At 42.1% G+C, this 17150-nt stretch overlaps 1 protein-coding gene across 3 annotated transcripts in view; it reads right to left on the bottom strand.

The window, feature by feature from the left end:
* HADHB (hydroxyacyl-CoA dehydrogenase trifunctional multienzyme complex subunit beta) overlaps window positions 1-17150 on the bottom strand; it is a 44916-nt gene that overhangs the window by 23290 nt on the left and 4476 nt on the right. For all 3 annotated transcript variants that reach the window (XM_032172457.2, XM_058426776.1, XM_058426777.1), the window contains exons 2-4: window positions 12193-12267; window positions 12037-12081; window positions 2449-2548 (exon numbers count right to left, since the gene is read on the bottom strand). In XM_032172457.2, the coding sequence (XP_032028348.1) occupies window positions 2449-2548; window positions 12037-12081; window positions 12193-12259 (212 nt within the window). In that variant the 5' untranslated portion in view covers window positions 12260-12267. The remainder of the gene's footprint in view (window positions 1-2448; window positions 2549-12036; window positions 12082-12192; window positions 12268-17150) is intronic.

The raw sequence follows: 17150 nt of genomic DNA, 5'->3' as shown, positions 1-17150 counted from the left end.
ACTGGAATTATAGGTGTGAGCCACTGCACCTGGCCTCTAATGTTATTTTTTAGTGACTTTTGTTCTTTACATGAATATTGCCTTAAAATACTTTTGATTCTTTCTTCCCTATTCATTATCATTTCTTACATTACTCAATGTTTTTCTCTTCTCTGTACCACTAGATTGCTCATGAACCAGAATCTTGAATTAAACTAAAACACAATACACAACAAAGAAAGGAACAACCCTATGCTAGTTTGGTAAATACCTCAAATTAAACTTCATGCAAATACTAATCATCAAATGTTTAATAAAAGTAAATTAAACAGTTGAGTATGTTTGGGTGTTTTTGTTTTTTTTTTTTGAGATGGAGTCTTGCTCTGTCGCCCAGGCTGGAGTACAGTGGCACAATCTCAGCTCATTGCAACCTCCACCTCCCAGGTTCAAGCGATTCTCCTGCCTCAGCCTCCCAAGTAGCTGGGACTACAGGCATGCACCACCACACCCAGCTAATTTTTGTATTTTTAGTAGAGATGGGGTTTTGCCGTATTGGCCAGGCTGGTCTCAAACTCCTAACCTCAGGTGATCCACCTGCCTTGGCCTCCCAAAGTGCTAGGATTACAGGTGTGAGCCACTGAACCTGGCCTGTTTGTATTTTTTAGCAGCTAGTAAAACAGTTCGTATCAAACACCTACATAATATATACATGATCCCTACAAAAAAGTCTTCCTAGCCAAGAACTTTCATGTCTTGATGGAACTTTTTCTATTTTATTGCTGCTGAGTAAAAGGAAGACACCATCTTCTTCCTGCTTCTAAAGCCTTCTGATTCTTACTTTTACTGTTGTGTCAGTACAGGAAAGAGATTATAGAAACATTGTTAAGTGGATTACTATATTGATAAAATAGGATGAATAAAGAAACGTCACTACCATTTACTTACAGCATTACTTCTTTTTTTTTTTTTTTTTTGAAACATGGTCTCGCTCTGTTGCCCAGGCTGGAGTACAGTGGCATGATCTCGGCTCACTGCAACCTCCACCCCTTGGGTTCATGAGATTCTCATGCCTTAGCGTCTCGAGTAGCTGGGACTACAGGTGCATACCACCACACCCAGCTAATATTTGTATTTTTAGTAGAGACAGGGTTTTGCCATGAACTCCTGGCCTCAAGTGATCCACTCATCTTGGCCTCCCAAAGTGCTGGGATTACAGGCATGAGCCACGTGCCCGGCCAACTTATACCATTACTTCTGTAAGAAAATATATTTGGAGGTCCCAAACCATCTGTTTAAAAATGAACCTTTGTTGTGTGTGTATACACACACACACACACACACACGTATCTTTCATTAAGTCATTGCACATTACACACAATACTGTGCACCTTGCCTTTTTTTTTTTTTTGAGATAGGGTCTTGCTCTGTCACCCAGGCTAGAGTGTAGGTAGTAGCATGATCACGGCTCACTGCAGCCTTGACCTCCCAGGCTCAAGTGATCCTCCCACCTCAGCCTCCTAAGTAGCTGGGACTACAGGTATGTACCATCATGCCCAGCTAATATTTTTTATTTTCTGCAGAGACAAGGTCTTGCTATGTTATCCAGGCTGGTCTTGAACTCCTGGGCTCAAGTAATCCTCTTGCCTTGGCCTCCCAAAGTGCTGGGATTACAGATGTGAGCCACTGCACCCAGCCTGCACCTTGCTTTTTACACTTAACATATCTTCAAGATCTTAGGTCTTCCATATCAGTATATAAAGATAGGTCTCATTCTTTTTAACAGATGCCTAACATTCCGCAGCATTTTTTTAAAGCTGGCAACTACCTATTCAAAATATAAACATTAAAACCATCTAAACAGAATAGAATGAAAAGTTTAAACTTTGTTATCAAAGTCCATTATCAGATTTTGGATAGACTAACCTTCACTCGGGGACAGAAAAGCAGCATAAAAGGCCAAGGAGAAGAGCAATTTGGATCTAGGGAATTCTGGAGCTGGTCTAGGACCATTCTGGTCCCATACACTTGGGGTGTGCTATGCTGGGGGTTTGGACCAGCCCTATCAACTCCAATTTTAATAATTTCCAGGAGGCCAAACCAGTGGATTATATAGCCCCTTCAGAATGTCCATGGCCCACATCTTCAGCACTCAAACTTCTGAGGAGAAACAGGGACAATGTACTTGTCTCCAGAAAAGGAAAGGACAGCTCTGTTGGAAGCAAGCTATCTGGACCTCTAGGCTTTCAAAATAGAGCTATTTCAAGTACAACTACACTAGGCTTATTCATGAGGATAAAAAACAAATGTTGCCATATTATTTCACCACTGTCTTGACTTATTCTATATTAATTTCATGGGACTGCTATCCAAATATTAGTCCACTAACAATATTATTACCTACTGGGTGATACCACTTTTGAAAGTGTCTTAAAAGAAGGAAAAAAAATAATATGATCATGTCATACTTACGAAGTGCCGGACAGCAAAAACGGAGTGCGAACACCATCCACCACCACAACATTCCTTATATTGGATTTGGCTAACGTCTTCTTCGTTTTGGTCTGGACAGCTTTAAGACAAAGTTAAAAAAAAAACAAACTACTAAATAAAATATATAAAGTCTGATGACTTTTACTTTTTTTTTTTATTTTTTTTTAAGATGGAGTCTCGCTCTGTCACGCAGGCTGGAGTGCAATGGTGCGATCTCAGCTCACTGCAACCTCTGCCTCCCGGATTCAAGCAATTCTGCTGCCTCAACCTCCAGAGTAGCTGGGATTACAGGCACCTGCCATCATGCCCGGCTAATTTTTGTATTTTCGTAGAGATAGGGTTTCACCATGTTGGCCAGGCTGGTCTCAAACTCCTGACCTCAGGTGATCTGCCCGCCTCAGCCTCCCAAACTGCTGGGATTACAGATGTGAGCCACCGTGCCCGGCCTACTTTTACATTTTTTAAGATAGTCATTCTAAGAATTACTACATCATTAATGCCAACCTGCATTTGCCATTTACTAAACCACATTTTTTTTAAAAGGCTAAGAAATTGACTAGCATTTGTAAGTTTCTAAATAATATTTAAGATAAACAAAGCTTATATCCAATGATGAGGGAATTTATGCCATTAATGAAATAGTTCATTTTTACTAAGTGTTTGACGACCTATTTCATTAGAAGTAACCAAATTTACACGCAGATCTACCCTTAATATTAGAAGTTGCAATGATTGATACTGTTCACTCTTCACATAGCTTGATGTTCTTACCTTTCTATGTGGAAATAAGGGGCTCTTGGTTGGTGACTTGCTATTCTGCAAAAATCTACATGCCTAAATACTTTTTAATCTCAAAAAAGCAAACTTCCTTTAGGTTTCTTAAAGAATAAAATATAAATATGTGCCTATGGTTTTTTTAAAAAAGTAAATAATACTAAACTATGGAGAGTAAAAACTAAAGTTCCCTCTTTATGCCTTTGCCTACCACACTATTTTCTTCTGAGAGGTAAAGTCTGTTTATTTGGTGTATATACTTTCAAATCATTTTTTAGTGCATTTACATGCATATACTTGTACATTATGTATACTTTATTGGCTTAACAATATAGCTGGAAGAATATTCCACGTTAATATATCAAAATCTAGTTCATTATTTTCTTGTTTTTGTTAATGTTGGAATTTACCTACTCTATCATTATTCCTTCATTATCAGAGATAGAAAAAAATTCGAAATTATTGGGAATACAATGTCAACCACGACCTTACCATATCTGTTAATGTCACAGAGAAATCTTTATAGTAAACATCTACAACCAACTTTAAAGAAATATTAGTGAGAGTTAATAGTCATGATAAAATAGGGCATAAAGATGATGCTGGCAGCATTCATGGAGATGTGCTGCTGGTGAAGGAGATAAAGGCAACAAGGAGGTAAGCGAAGAAACTGTGGCAAACCCAAGTATGTGGCACAAAAGGCCAGGATAAAGGCAGTATCAACATGAGTAAAGAGGAAGTTTATAAAAGAAAACAAGGTATGTTGGCAACCAATCAGATATAGAAAGAAAGGAAAGAGGAAAACAGGATTATAAAGGAATCTTAAAGACTAAGAATACCTAGGTACCCGAAACAAAGTGAGAACTGGTTTTGGAAAAAAAAGGGGACTTAATTTTTTTTTTTTTTTTTTTTTTTTTGAGACGATGCCTTGCTGTGTCACCAAGGCTGGAGTGCTGTGGCATGATCTCGGCTAACTGCAACCTCCACTTCCCAGATTCAAGCGATTCTCCTGCCTCAGCCTCCCAAGCAGTTGGGATTACAGGCACACGCCACCACACCTGGCTAGTTTTCATATTTTTAGTAAAGATGGGCTTTCACCTTGTTTGCCAGACTGGTCTTGAACTCCTGACCTCAAGTGATCTGCCTGCCTTGGCTTCCCAAAGTGTTGGGATTACAGGCGTAAGCCACTGCGCCCGGTCTCATTTTTTTTTTTTTTGAGACGGAGTTTTGCTCTTGTTGCCCAGGCTGGAGTGCAATGGCACGATCTCGGCTCACTGCAACCTCCGCCTCCCGGGTTCAAGCGATTCTCCTGCCTCAGCCCCCCGAGAAGCTGGGATTACAGGCATGCACCACCACACCCGGCTAATTTTGTATTTTTAGTAGAGATGAGGTTTCTCCATGTTAGTCAGGCTGGTCTCGAACTCCCAACCTCAGGTGATCCGCCCACCTCGGCCTCCCAAAGTGCTGGGATTACAGGCATGAGCCACTGCGCCCGGCCTCCGGTCTCATTTTTAAACTTGCTAACTTTGAGGTGACAGAGAGACAACCAGGTGGATATGTTAATTCCACAGTTAGCTAGAAGATGCAAAGCAAAACCTCTGAAGAGAAATGAGTGTAGATTAGAAAGTCATGAAATATTGAAGCTTAGAATACAGAAGGAAAGCAGAGATGTATCCTGCAATGCCTGTTCTCCCACAGCCCCCTCTATTTCTTTTATTTTTAAATTTCCTATTTCCTCTTTAACAACAAAAGATACTTTTTTTGTTTGTTTGGATGTGGGGGGGGTGTTTGTTGTGTTGTTGTTGTTGTTTTGGACATCCCACAGGCCCCTGTAAAGGGAGTTGCCCTGCTTACAGTCCCTGCCAAAGGGGAAGCCATAGGCACATCCCTAAATCAATATAAAAGCTGATTAGATTCAGAGTGGCTACTGGACTCACCAATGATCCATTCATATAGGAGCCAACCAGAAACCAGTGTCATCTACCTACAAGTGATCAGCTGTGCTGGTCAGATTCTCTTTCTAGGCAAAGAAGCATGGAAAGAAATGCCAATTAGTTGAAGCTGAAAAGATGCCATGAGGAAGAACCAGGTTGATGGTAAATTGACGTCATTCGTAAGCCAGAGTTTGTAAACCATAAGTGCGCAAATAAGCCAGCCAGAATGAAGAATGATAGAAGCAGAAAGACCAGGAAAGGGACATACCATGTGGTGCGTGAGACAAAGTAGATGGCCCCTAGAGCTGCTTGCTTGGTTCCTAATGCCTTTCCAGCTGTAGTACACACAAACCTTCTCATCCTTAACTTGAGGATCCTTTACTACACCAAAAAATCCTTAGCTTTGTGATGTCCCTACAATGAGAAGGCTGAGGGAAGATGCGAGACAAACAGTAACTTGAGAGGTAGTAGGAGAATCAAGAGAGAACGGTACACAAGATCAAAGGCAGGAGAGTGTCAAGGAGAACAAGATGGTCAAATGCATCGGTCCTCAAGGAGAATCCTTATTTCAGTAGACAGAAAACAGGCCACTAAATTTGAAGATTTGCAGACTATTCATGACTGACCTTGCAGGTGACAGGTCGAATGGCACACCATCATGTCACTGCACATTTTAAAAACTAACCAAGCCAGGCGTGGTGGCTCACACCTATAATCTCACCACTTTGGGAGGCTGAGGCGGGCAGATCATTTGAGGTCGGGAGTTCAAGACCAGCCTGGCCAACATGGTGAAACCCCGTCTCTACTAAAAATACAAAAATTAGCTGGGCACAGTGGTACGCTCCTATAGTCCCAGCTACTGGGGAGGCTGAGGCAGGAGAATGGCTTGAACCCAGGAGGTGGAGGTTGCCATAAGCTGATGTCGTGCCACTGCACTCCAGCCTGGGTGACAGAGCAAGACTCTGTCTCGAAAACAAAACAAAACAAAACAAAACAAAAAACTGACCATATATTCCTTTTATACACTTTCAGATAAAATTCAAATTCTTAACTCTTCTAACAAATAGCCTGTTTTATTCGGTTCCACCTTAAGTATTTTCCACTACTTCTCAAAATAGAACAAGATGAGCCAGCCCCCAGTCCTTTACAGCTTTGCTCAGGTCAGCCTCCTTGCCTTTACTTATGGACCTCCCATCTGCCTGGCCCCTTTTTTGCCCATCTAATTCTTACCTGTCTCTTGGGCCTCTTTCACATTCTACCTCCTAGTAAAGCCTTCCCTGATAACTACAGTTACTGATGGTTCCTGCCTCTAAACCTCTGGGCAACCTCTAGGGCACACTGGCCATTCCAAACAATTTAGCATATTATAAAGTAATTAACTCTACAAGGCACATTTAAAAAATATTCATTATTATATGTAGGAGATCAGTTGGAGTGGTGGGAGAAACTATAGGGAAAGGTGCAGGCCTTCTAAAAGGTCAGAAGGTTCTGCAGAGCCCTGGGGAGAGAACAGCTGAAGGCAGCTATTCTATAACCCTGAGGCAGAGGGCAAGGAGTAGGTACAAGGGAGTGTAGGGGAATGTATCTTAAACTAGCTTATTTATGTTGACCAGGAGCTGATCTTTGATCGTCCATGCAAGACATTCCTAGAAGGGGAGAAATAAATGTTAATTACCCACAGATTGTGTTTGCTTCAGGCTTTCATCATTGTGCCTACACTGAATAAGAGCAAGGAGCTTCAGCTTCTCGGGGCTGCTGCACTTTGGCCACTAGAGCCAGGCAGACCCCTAGCTGCTCTTACACTGCATACCTGTGTCTGAGTACTCATTTCATCTGTCAGTTGGCCAGGGTCTGCAGGACAGACCTGGCAGGTGGTGCCCCGTGTGAGGCATGCTGCAATGGATCACAACAGAACCCTTGAAAATGAAAGTGAAGTAAGTAATTGGTGCCTGCTCAGGATTTCCAAGTTCGAGGGGATTTTCAAGCAGGGTTTCACCATGGGACATGATGTTCAAGCTAGGGTTTCATCACGGTGAGAGACAGGACTAGCTGGATTTCCTAGGCTGACTAAGAATTCCTAAGCCTAGCTGGGGAAGGAGACTGCACCCACCTTTAAACACGGGGCTTGTAACTCAGCTCACACCCGACCAATCAGGTAGTAAAGAAGGCTCACTAAAATACCAATTAGGTTAAAAGCAGGAGGTAAAGAAATAGTCAAATCATCTATCATCTGAGAGCACAGGGGGAGGGACAATGATTGGGATATAAACCCCAGGCATTTGAGCAGGGAGGGGCAACCCCCTTTGGATCCCCTCCCCTTGTAGAGGAGCTCTGTTTTCACTCTATTAAATCTTGCAACTGCACACTCTTCTGGTCCGTGTTTGTTCAGGCTAGAGCTGAGCTTTCGCTCACCGTCCATAACTGCTGTACGCCACCGTCGCAGACCCGCTGTTTGCTGCCGTCGCAGACCCACTGTTGACTTCCACCCCTCCGGATCCGGCAGGGTGTCCGTTGCGTTTCTGATCCAACGAGGCACCCAGTGCCATTCCCGTTTGGGCTAGAGGCTCGCCATTGTTTCTGTGCGGCTAAGTGCCCAGGTTTGTCCTAATCGAGCTGAACACTAGTCGCTGGGTTCCACGATTCTCTTCCATGACCCATGGCTTCTAATAGAGCTATAACACCACATGGCCCGAGGTTCCATTCCTTGGAATCCATGAGGCCAAGAGCCTCAGGTCAGAGAAAAAAAGGCTTGCTGCCATCTTGGGAGCAGCCTGCCCCATCTTGGGAGCTCTAAGAACAAAGGCCCACCCGTAACAATGGGACATGAGTTATCAGCTCAACAGTTACAGTATCTAAAAGTATTGAAACAGCTGCTTGAAGCTAGCAGAGCCTCCGTTTCGGAGGCTCAATTAAGGGACCTAATGCCAACTGTTGTTTTCCATAACCCATGGTTCCCAGAAGAAGGCACACTAGACCTAGAGCTCTGGGAACAAGTCGGAAGAAATCTTTTTTTTTTTTTTTGAGACAGAGTCTCACTCTGTCCCCAGGCTAGAGTACAGTGGCACGATCTCGGCTCACTGCAAGCTCCACCTTCAGGGTTCACAGCATTCTCCTGCCTCAGCCTCCTGAGTAGCTGGGACTACAGACGCCCACCACCACTCCCAGCTAATTTTTTGTATTTTTAGTAGAGACAGGGTTTCACCGTGTTAGCCAGGATGGTCTCCATCTCTTGACCTCGTGATCCGCCTGCCTCGGCCTCCCAAAGTGCTGGGATTACAGGCGTGAGCCACCACGCCCGGCCAGAAGTGGGAAGAAATCTTAAATGACATCATGCACAAGGGCAACAGGTCCCAGTAACATCTTTAACGTTGTGGGCCTTAGTTAGGGCTGCTTTGGCCCTGCTCTACACAGAAGAGCCTAAAAAGAGAAGGGAAGACGAACCATCACCTACCTTACCACCTCCTCCTTCCTTAGCCCCGCCATTACTGGGTAAAGGTGCCACAGAGGAGACAGAGGTTTTTCCTGAGCCCCCTCCCCCAATAAACTGGGAAGAAGACAATGGATATACTACAGTTATGGGACCCTGTCTTAGGCAAGCAGCATTAGAAGGGGAGCTCTTGGCCGGGCGTGGTGGCTCACGCCTGTAATCCCAACACTTTGGGAGGCCGAGGTGGGCAGATCACGAGGTCAGGAGATCGAGACCATCCTGGCTAACACGCTGACACCCCATCTCTACTAAAAGTACAAAAAATTAGCCAGGTGTGGTGGCGGGCACCTGTAGTCCCAGCTACTCGAGAGGCTGAGGCAGGAGAATGGCGTGAACCCGGGAGACAGAGCTTGCAGTGAGCCGAGATCGTGCCACTGCACTCTAGCCTGGGCGACAGCGCAAGACTCCATCTCAAAAAAAAAAGAAGGGGAGCTCTTAGCCTTCCCAGGATCACAAGGCAATTGGGTACATGAACCCATTATTTTCAACACTTATAAAGAAATAAGAAAAAGGATTAGAGAAAACAGAGCCATTAGCACATTTACGAGAGGATTGATTGAGGCCATAGCAGGCAACTACCATATGACCCCTTTCTAATAATGGCCAATTATGTACTCAATAGTCACCTAAGGACTCTCGTTCTGCCTCATGTGCACACTGCTCCTAAGCACATCAAAATTTGCTCAAGGGCAAGATAATACAGCTCCATTTTACATATTCTACAGTGCTCTGGGCACACAGCAGTAATGAATTATAAGAATCTGAATTGGGAGCTAAAATATCTGGGTTGTAGGCCTACTCTGCCACGATTTTCTTATTTGCAAATATTAGAGCTCAACTAGATGACCTCAAAGGCTCTGACCAACTCCAAAACCTACAATTCAATGGCTGACTGATATACATTCTATACTCTTTAAAAACAATTAAAATCAAAGAAGATAATAAAAGTGTCATATATTATACAACTATTATACACATGTGTGTGTATATATATACACACACACAGAGATAGACATCTATACATAGACATACCATCAAATCAGTCAAAATTTCCATCAGACACATTTCCAATCCATCAGATGACTAAAAACATCCATAAATTCTGTACCCCTCTATTTTAATTCCTTCATCTTAACAGCTCTGTCAAGAAGAGATATTCACACGAGCTTCAAGAGGAATTAGTTATAAAATTACTGTAATCTTCAAACCAGAATGCCAGTTAAAACAAAAAAAAATTACTGCAACCTAAAACCTGCTCAGCACAGGCACATGACTGCTTCCTCCCTCAAATCAGCTGGCCACTTCCCATTGTTTTATCACGTGCCTTCTGGGACCACTATCATCATCAGCGTTAATGCAAGTTATTTGTGGGACACTGTGTTACATTTGCGGAACACCATGTTACACACTGGGGATACCAAAATGTTAAAGACTCACAGGGCTTACAATACAGTTGGGGAGACATAAACATCAGAAACAGTTACAGAGCAATATAAGGAATAGTTTAAACACCAGCCAGATACATGGTTTCCTCTGCTGGTATTCAGAATGACCTTCTCCCACTTGGCAAGGATCAGGTCTATTTGTGTGACTTTGCAAAGCAAAGACCTGGGTCAACATTAGAATTAGGTAAAAGGCAAAACAAGACAGACAGGAATTATTTATGGGGCTACTACAAACCTATATTCCAGTTAGAATGTAAAGGCCGCAGGAAATATATTTGTTATATGACAACATGAAACTTCTCTAGTTGGGATTAGGCAATAATAGAAAAATACCATCTTGTACTTATAGTGAATTTATAGTTTTTAAAGTACTTTGAGATATTTCATAACTATATGAGGCTGACAAGACTAGACTTATTAAATATTTCTTTCTTAGATGAAGAAACCAAGCACAGGGAAGTAAAGTGACCAGTTCAAGGCCACACTGACCAGAAAGAGGTATAGCTGGAAGAGAGTACAGGTCTTATGAATCCTGGGAACCAAATCCCAGGATTGTTTCTTTCTTTTTTTTTTTTTTTTTTTTTTTTTGGAGCTGGAGTCTCACTCTGTCACCCAGGCTGGAGTGCAGTGGTGTGATCTCGGCTCACTGCAAGCTCTGCCTCCTGGATTCAAAGATTCTCGTGTCTCAGCCTCCCAAGTAGCTGGGACTACAGGCGTATGCTACCACGCCCAGCTAATTTTTGTATTTTTAGTAGAGATGGGGTTTCGCCATGTTGACCAAGCTGGTCTCAAACTCCTGACCTCAGGTCATCCACCTGCCTCAGCCTCCCAAAGTGCTGGGATTACAGGCATGAGCTCCCACACCCAGCCTGGAAGGTATTTTTTCTATTAAGTTATTATACAGGTAGAAATACCACAATAAAACCAAAATCAAAGGCATGGGTCAATACAGAATCTAGGCAAGGAGAAAAATGTTAAGAATTTGTCAGGGTGTTTTTAGCACTAGCCAGTGAAGATACAAACCTACAGCAGATTCTACAAAAATCTGCAATAAAGAAGCCTAATTCATTGCGTTTACTAAGGGTGTAAATGACCATATAAAATCAACACATTTCCTTACTCTTTCATTTCATATTAACTAAACAACTTTCTGTTATTAACTAGTTCCTAATCACTTCTATTTCAGGAATGGGCCCTCTTGCACATAGGAGAAGAAGATATTCATCAATAGAGAAGCATTTCACAAATTGCAAATTTAAAAAGTTAACTTTTGGTTCCATAGCAGGTCTCAAGAGCATTTGTATGCCATTCATCTCCAGGACGGACAGCAAGAGGATAAATAAACTGACCAGAGAGGTTTATGGAACTTCCATGACTCCAGCAGGTTCAAATCCCAGAAAAGAGCCTCCCATCAACATCCTCAAGCCTAATCCTAAATAATGTAGTATCATTACTGATTGGCCCTATAATTTTTTAATCTGAAGGCAACAGAGATGTTCATGTTGCTCATAAAAAGGGGAGAATTAGCAAATTAGTTTTGGGTTTTTTTTGTTTTTTTTTTTTTTTTGAGACGGAGTCTCGCTCTGTCGCCCAGGCTGGAGTGCAGTGGCGCAATCTCGGCTCACTGCAAGCTCCGCCTCCCGGGTTCACGCCATTCTCCTGCCTCAGCCTCTCCGAGTAGCTGGGACTACAGGCGCCCGCCACCACGCCTGGCTAATTTTTTTGTATTTTTAGTAGAGACGGGGTTTCACCGTGGTCTCGATCTCCTGACCTCGTGATCCGCCTGCCTTGGCCTCCCAAAGTGCTGGGATTACAAGCGTGAGCCACCGCGCCCGGCCTAGTTTTGGTTTTTATTCAGAGTTCACAAACTACAGAATCTGGAATCTAACATTTAAATCAGAAATGTTTATTTTACAAGTTACTGTACCTGGGGCAGCTCGTAGCTGGGAGGAACAGCTCAGAGGTCTTATGGCTGGAAAACAAAATAAACTGTTTACAAAAAGCAATACCATTCAGTATCTGTGCAAGATGTTTATAAATCCAAATCCAATCTCTAAAAATAAAAAAATAATAATAAACTTACAAAATCTGAGGGCCCATTTTGATGTAGTGGGAAGATTTTTAAAGGGGTAAGTCAAGATAGTAGTCATTCTGGAATCTAAAAAGAGAAAAACAAAAGTATATCCTGGATTAGCTGAACAATTTGTAGTTTACATTGTAGTCTATGAACTCTGATAACCTCATCCATGGCTACTAGAAAACATTAAAACTTAATCTTACCAACTATTCTTCATCCAATAACATTATTATGATAGGAACATCGATATGGCTTTCACATTGTACCAACCACTATTCTAAGCATTAACCATCTAATCTTCACAATGATCTACAAAGGAGGCATGATTATTACATCCTTTGTAAGAGATAAGGAAATTGAGGCATAGTAGGATTGAGTGACTTGCCAAAAGACCTACAACTAGTGAGTGGCAGAGCTGGAATTTTTATTTATTTATTTATTTATTTTTTTGAGATGGAGTTTGGCTCTTGTTGCCCAGGCTGGAGTACAGTGACGCAATCTTGGTTCACTGCAATCTTCGCCTCCCAGGTTCAATCGATTCTCCTGCCTCAGCCTCCCGAGTAGCTAAGACTACAGGTACATGCCACCACGCCCGGCTAATTTTTTGTATTTTTAGTAGAGATGGGGTTTTGCCATGTTGGCCAAGCTGGTCTCAAACTCCTGACCTCAGGTGATCCATCGCCTTGGCCTCCCAAAGTGCTGGGATTACAGGCGTGAGCTACCACACCGGGCCCAGAGCTGGAATTTGAACCCAGGGAGTCTACCTCCAGAGTGTGTGCTCCTCTCCTTTAGGGTCAAAGAAGCAGAGAGACTGCTAGGCATGATAATAAAACCATTAGTATTAGTTTCACGATTCTGAAGGCTGTACTATGATTACGTAGAATGCTTTGTGGAATGTTTGTATCTGAAGGGAATACACACTAAATAGGGATGATGAAGCATCATGTCAGCAACTTACTCTCAACTGCCACTAAAAAAAGTTTGTAGTACTGCACTTGCAACTTTTTTCAAAGTTTGATACTGTATTGTTTCAAAACAATAAAAAGTAAAACATATAATAACCCTATATATTAAAAAATATGTAAAATATATTAAGTACTTCCCCCTACCCCCCAAAAAAGACTAAATTTCTAACAGTGAGTTCCTACAGATCACTAAGGAAAACACTAGCAGACAAATAGGCACAGAATATGAACAGACCACAGCAAAGGAAATACAAATGGCTCTTAAATATATGAAAAGAAGTTCAATTTCACTCATAAGAAGAATTCAAATTAAAACCACACAGATATAATTGTCTGTCAAAGTAGCAAAGATTCAAAGGTTTGATATATACTCTGTGTAGGTAAGAGTATGTGCAAATAGATATTCTCATATACTGCTGCCAAGAAAACCGGTGCAATCCATGGGGAGGGCAATTTGGTAATTATCCGTGAAAACTATAACTGCACCTAATGTTTGAACCAGCAATTCTACTTCCATGAACTGACTTCATGGATATTACTCACACACGGGACATGATCCATATTGTTACTGTAATAGTCAAAAATTAGAATAACCAAAAAATAGGAAAATCGGTAAGTAAACCATGCTACAACACCCCTGTGAAATACTATGCAGCTGTAGAAGGTAAGGAAATGATTATGCACCAATTCGGAACCATTTTTAAGCTATATTATTAAGTGAAGAAAGCCAGATGCAAAATAGCTGTACAGCATACTATCATTCATGTTAAAAGAGGAAAAATATTAAGTACATTTCCTTGTATCAGTATAAAATCCCCCTGGAAGTATAATAAAGACGTTAAAAATAATTGTTGGCTGGAAGAAAGGGAACTGGGTAACTAGGGGTCGGGGTGGAAGACTTGTCATCACACACCTTTCATAATTTCTCAATTTTGAAGCATGTTTTAACTAAAAAAAAAAAAAAAAACAAAACCAAAAAAACCCACAAGATTTACCAACAAAGACTTTCGCAGCCAGCCTCCAAGTTGCCCCCCAATAATCTCTACCTCTTGGTATTCACACCCTTGTCTAGCTGCCTCCCTCTCCGTATCACAGAATGTATAAACCAAAGAGTATGTTACAAGTAATGGTATGCCACTTCTGAGATAGGCTATAAGAGATACTGCAGCATCTGTTGTGGTCTCTCAGCTCACTCACTATGAGAGAAGCCAGGTGGCATATCCTGAGCAGCCTTATGAAGAGGCTCCTGTGGTGAGGAACTGACGCCTCTTGCCAACAGCCATGTGAGTGAGCTTGGAAGCGGAGCCTCTAGCACAGGCAAGCTTTCAGCTGACTCCAGCCCTGCCAACATTCTGACAACCACCTCATGGGAAACTCTAAATCAGAGCAACCCAGCTAAGGTGCCCTTGATTCCTGACCTTCAGAAACTATGAGATGGTAAGCATGTATTGTTTTAAACTGCTAAATTTGGCGGTAATTGGCTACACAGAAATAGATAAAACAAAAGCTTTAAGGTTTAACTTCTCTTGGGTCTTTAGAGACTAAAAGAAGGATGTCCTATAGTTTCCGAAAAAGAAAAAAACAAAACACATGTTCCAAACATGTGGACTGGAAAGAGATGGAGAAGCCCAAGCTTTAGGATCACCAGCCTAGTTCAAAGGACTCTGGCCAGAGAAACACAAAGAGGTCCATGAGAGAGGCACCATTCAGAAGCTACTTACAATGCCACAAGGGTCTGGGATACAAGTTCCCTTACGTAAAGTTCATCTTGAAATAAAATTCATGAAAATAGTCAAGAGAATGTTGAAAAACAAAAGAGGGAACCTTGTTCCAATAGATAACAAAACTTTCCAGGCTAGGCACAGCGGCTCATACCTGTAATCACAGCACTTTGGGAGGCCGAGGTAGGAGGATTGCTTGAGCCCAGGAGTTCGAGACTAGCCTGGGCAACATAGTGAGACCCTATCTCTACAAAAAATACAAAAAACTAGCTGGGCATGGTGGCATGTGCCTGTAGTCGCAGCTACTCAAGAGGCTAAGGTGGGAGGAGCACCCGAGCCAGGAGTTCGAGGCTGCAGTGAGCCATGATCACGCCACTGTACGCAAGCCTGGGTGACAGAGTAAGATCCTGTCTCAAAAGAAAAACAAACAAAACACTTTCTATAAAGAACCAATAATTAAAACAGAGCAGCTCTAGCACAGGAATAAATGACATTGGTCAACAGAACAGGATGTAGCAGTTCAGAAGCAGATCCATATATGTAAGAATTTAGTGTATAATAAATACAACACTTGAATTAGCTGAGAGAAATTATTCCATGAATTCACTGGGAAAATGGCTAAACATTTGGAAAAAATTTTAGGTCCGTAGCTCACAGCAAAAACACAAATAAATGTCAGACAGATTAAATATTTAAATGTATATATTTTAAAAATACATATTCTAACTATAAAAGTACTAGAGGAAAACATCAGAGAATATAATACATACATACACACACGCATATGTATTTTTTAGAGACAGGGTCTCGCTCTGTTGCCCAAGCTGCAGTGCAGTGGTATGATCATAGGTCACTGTAATCTGGAACTCCTGGGCTCAAGGGGTCCTCCTGCAGCCTCCTGAGTAGCTAAGACTACAGGCACATGCCACCATGCCTGGCTAATTAAAAAAAAAAAAAAAACTTTAGAGACAGGCTAGTCTCAAACTCCTAGCCTCAAGTAATCCTCCTGCCTCGGCCTCCCAACATGCTGGGATTACAGGCATGAGGCACCATATCCAGCCTCAGAGAATATTTTTATCACTTAGATGGAGAAGGGATTTTAACATATGGCACGAAACCCAGAAGTACAACAGAAAATAATAACTAATAGATCTGATCATATAAACATTCAAAATATACACATAGTAAAATATACTAAAATCAAGTTAAAAGGCAAATAGATTCAGAGAAAATATTTGTAACATGTAAAACAGAAAAGGATACCCATAATCCATAAAGAACTTGTACAAATTATAAGAAAAACAGGGCCAGGCGCAGTGGCTCATGCCTATAATCCCAGCACTTTGGGATGCCCAGGCGGGTGGATCACCTGAGGTTGGGAGTTTGAGACCAGCCTGACCAACATGGAGAAAGCCCGTCTCTAATAAAAATACAAGATTAGCCAGGCCTGGTGGCGCATGCCTCTAAGCCAGCTGCTTGGGAACTGAGGCAGGACAATTGTTTGAACCCAGGAGGCGGAGGTTGCAGTGAGCCAAGATCATACTACTGCACTCCAGCCTGGGCAACAGAGCGAGACTCCGTCTCCAAAAAAAAAAAGAAAGAAAGAAAAAGAAAAACAGAAACAATCTATCATGGAATCTGTAGTTTGTACTCTAATATCCATTCCACCCAATTATGTAGCTGCTGTATGTGGCTTACATGGGACTGAATCCAGCCCAACTCCAGGGTTTAAACCAATCAGAATAATCTCATTCTCTCTGCCAAGATCATTGATTCAGGTACCAAGGCCTCAAACAACCATGAACGGTATTGCCTTGACCACTGGTATTGGTATGTGGATGGTTTCATCAGTTAAACACTCAAGTCTTCTGTCTATAATTCTGGAACACAAATCTTTCCTTCTGAGGCCTGACATGGCTATAGCAATTTGCAAACATTAACAAAGCTAGGCTAAGATAGAGCTAACACCAGACAAGCAGAAGAGTATGGAGCTGAGAATCCTGGAAAAAGAAGAGTCCTGGCCAAGTCCCATCTGAAACCACCCTCCCATTGTGCTTTTCAGTTCTGTGAGCCAATAAATCTCCTTTATTTATTTATTTTTTTTTGAGACGGAGTCTCGCTCTGTCACCCAGGCTGGAGTGCAGCGGCGCGATCTCGGCTCACTGCAACCTCTGCCTCCTGGGTTCAAGCAATTCTCCCGCCTCAGCCTCCCAAGTAGCTGGGACTACAGGCGCACACCACCACACCAGGCTAATTTTTTTTTATTTTAGTAGAGACA

This window comes from Hylobates moloch, unplaced genomic scaffold, assembly GCF_009828535.3.
Source record: "Hylobates moloch isolate HMO894 unplaced genomic scaffold, HMol_V3 SCAFFOLD_13, whole genome shotgun sequence".
Lineage (NCBI taxonomy): Eukaryota > Metazoa > Chordata > Mammalia > Primates > Hylobatidae > Hylobates > Hylobates moloch.
Note: the sequence above shows the minus strand (reverse complement) of the source record. Positions and strands in the feature narration are given on the sequence as shown.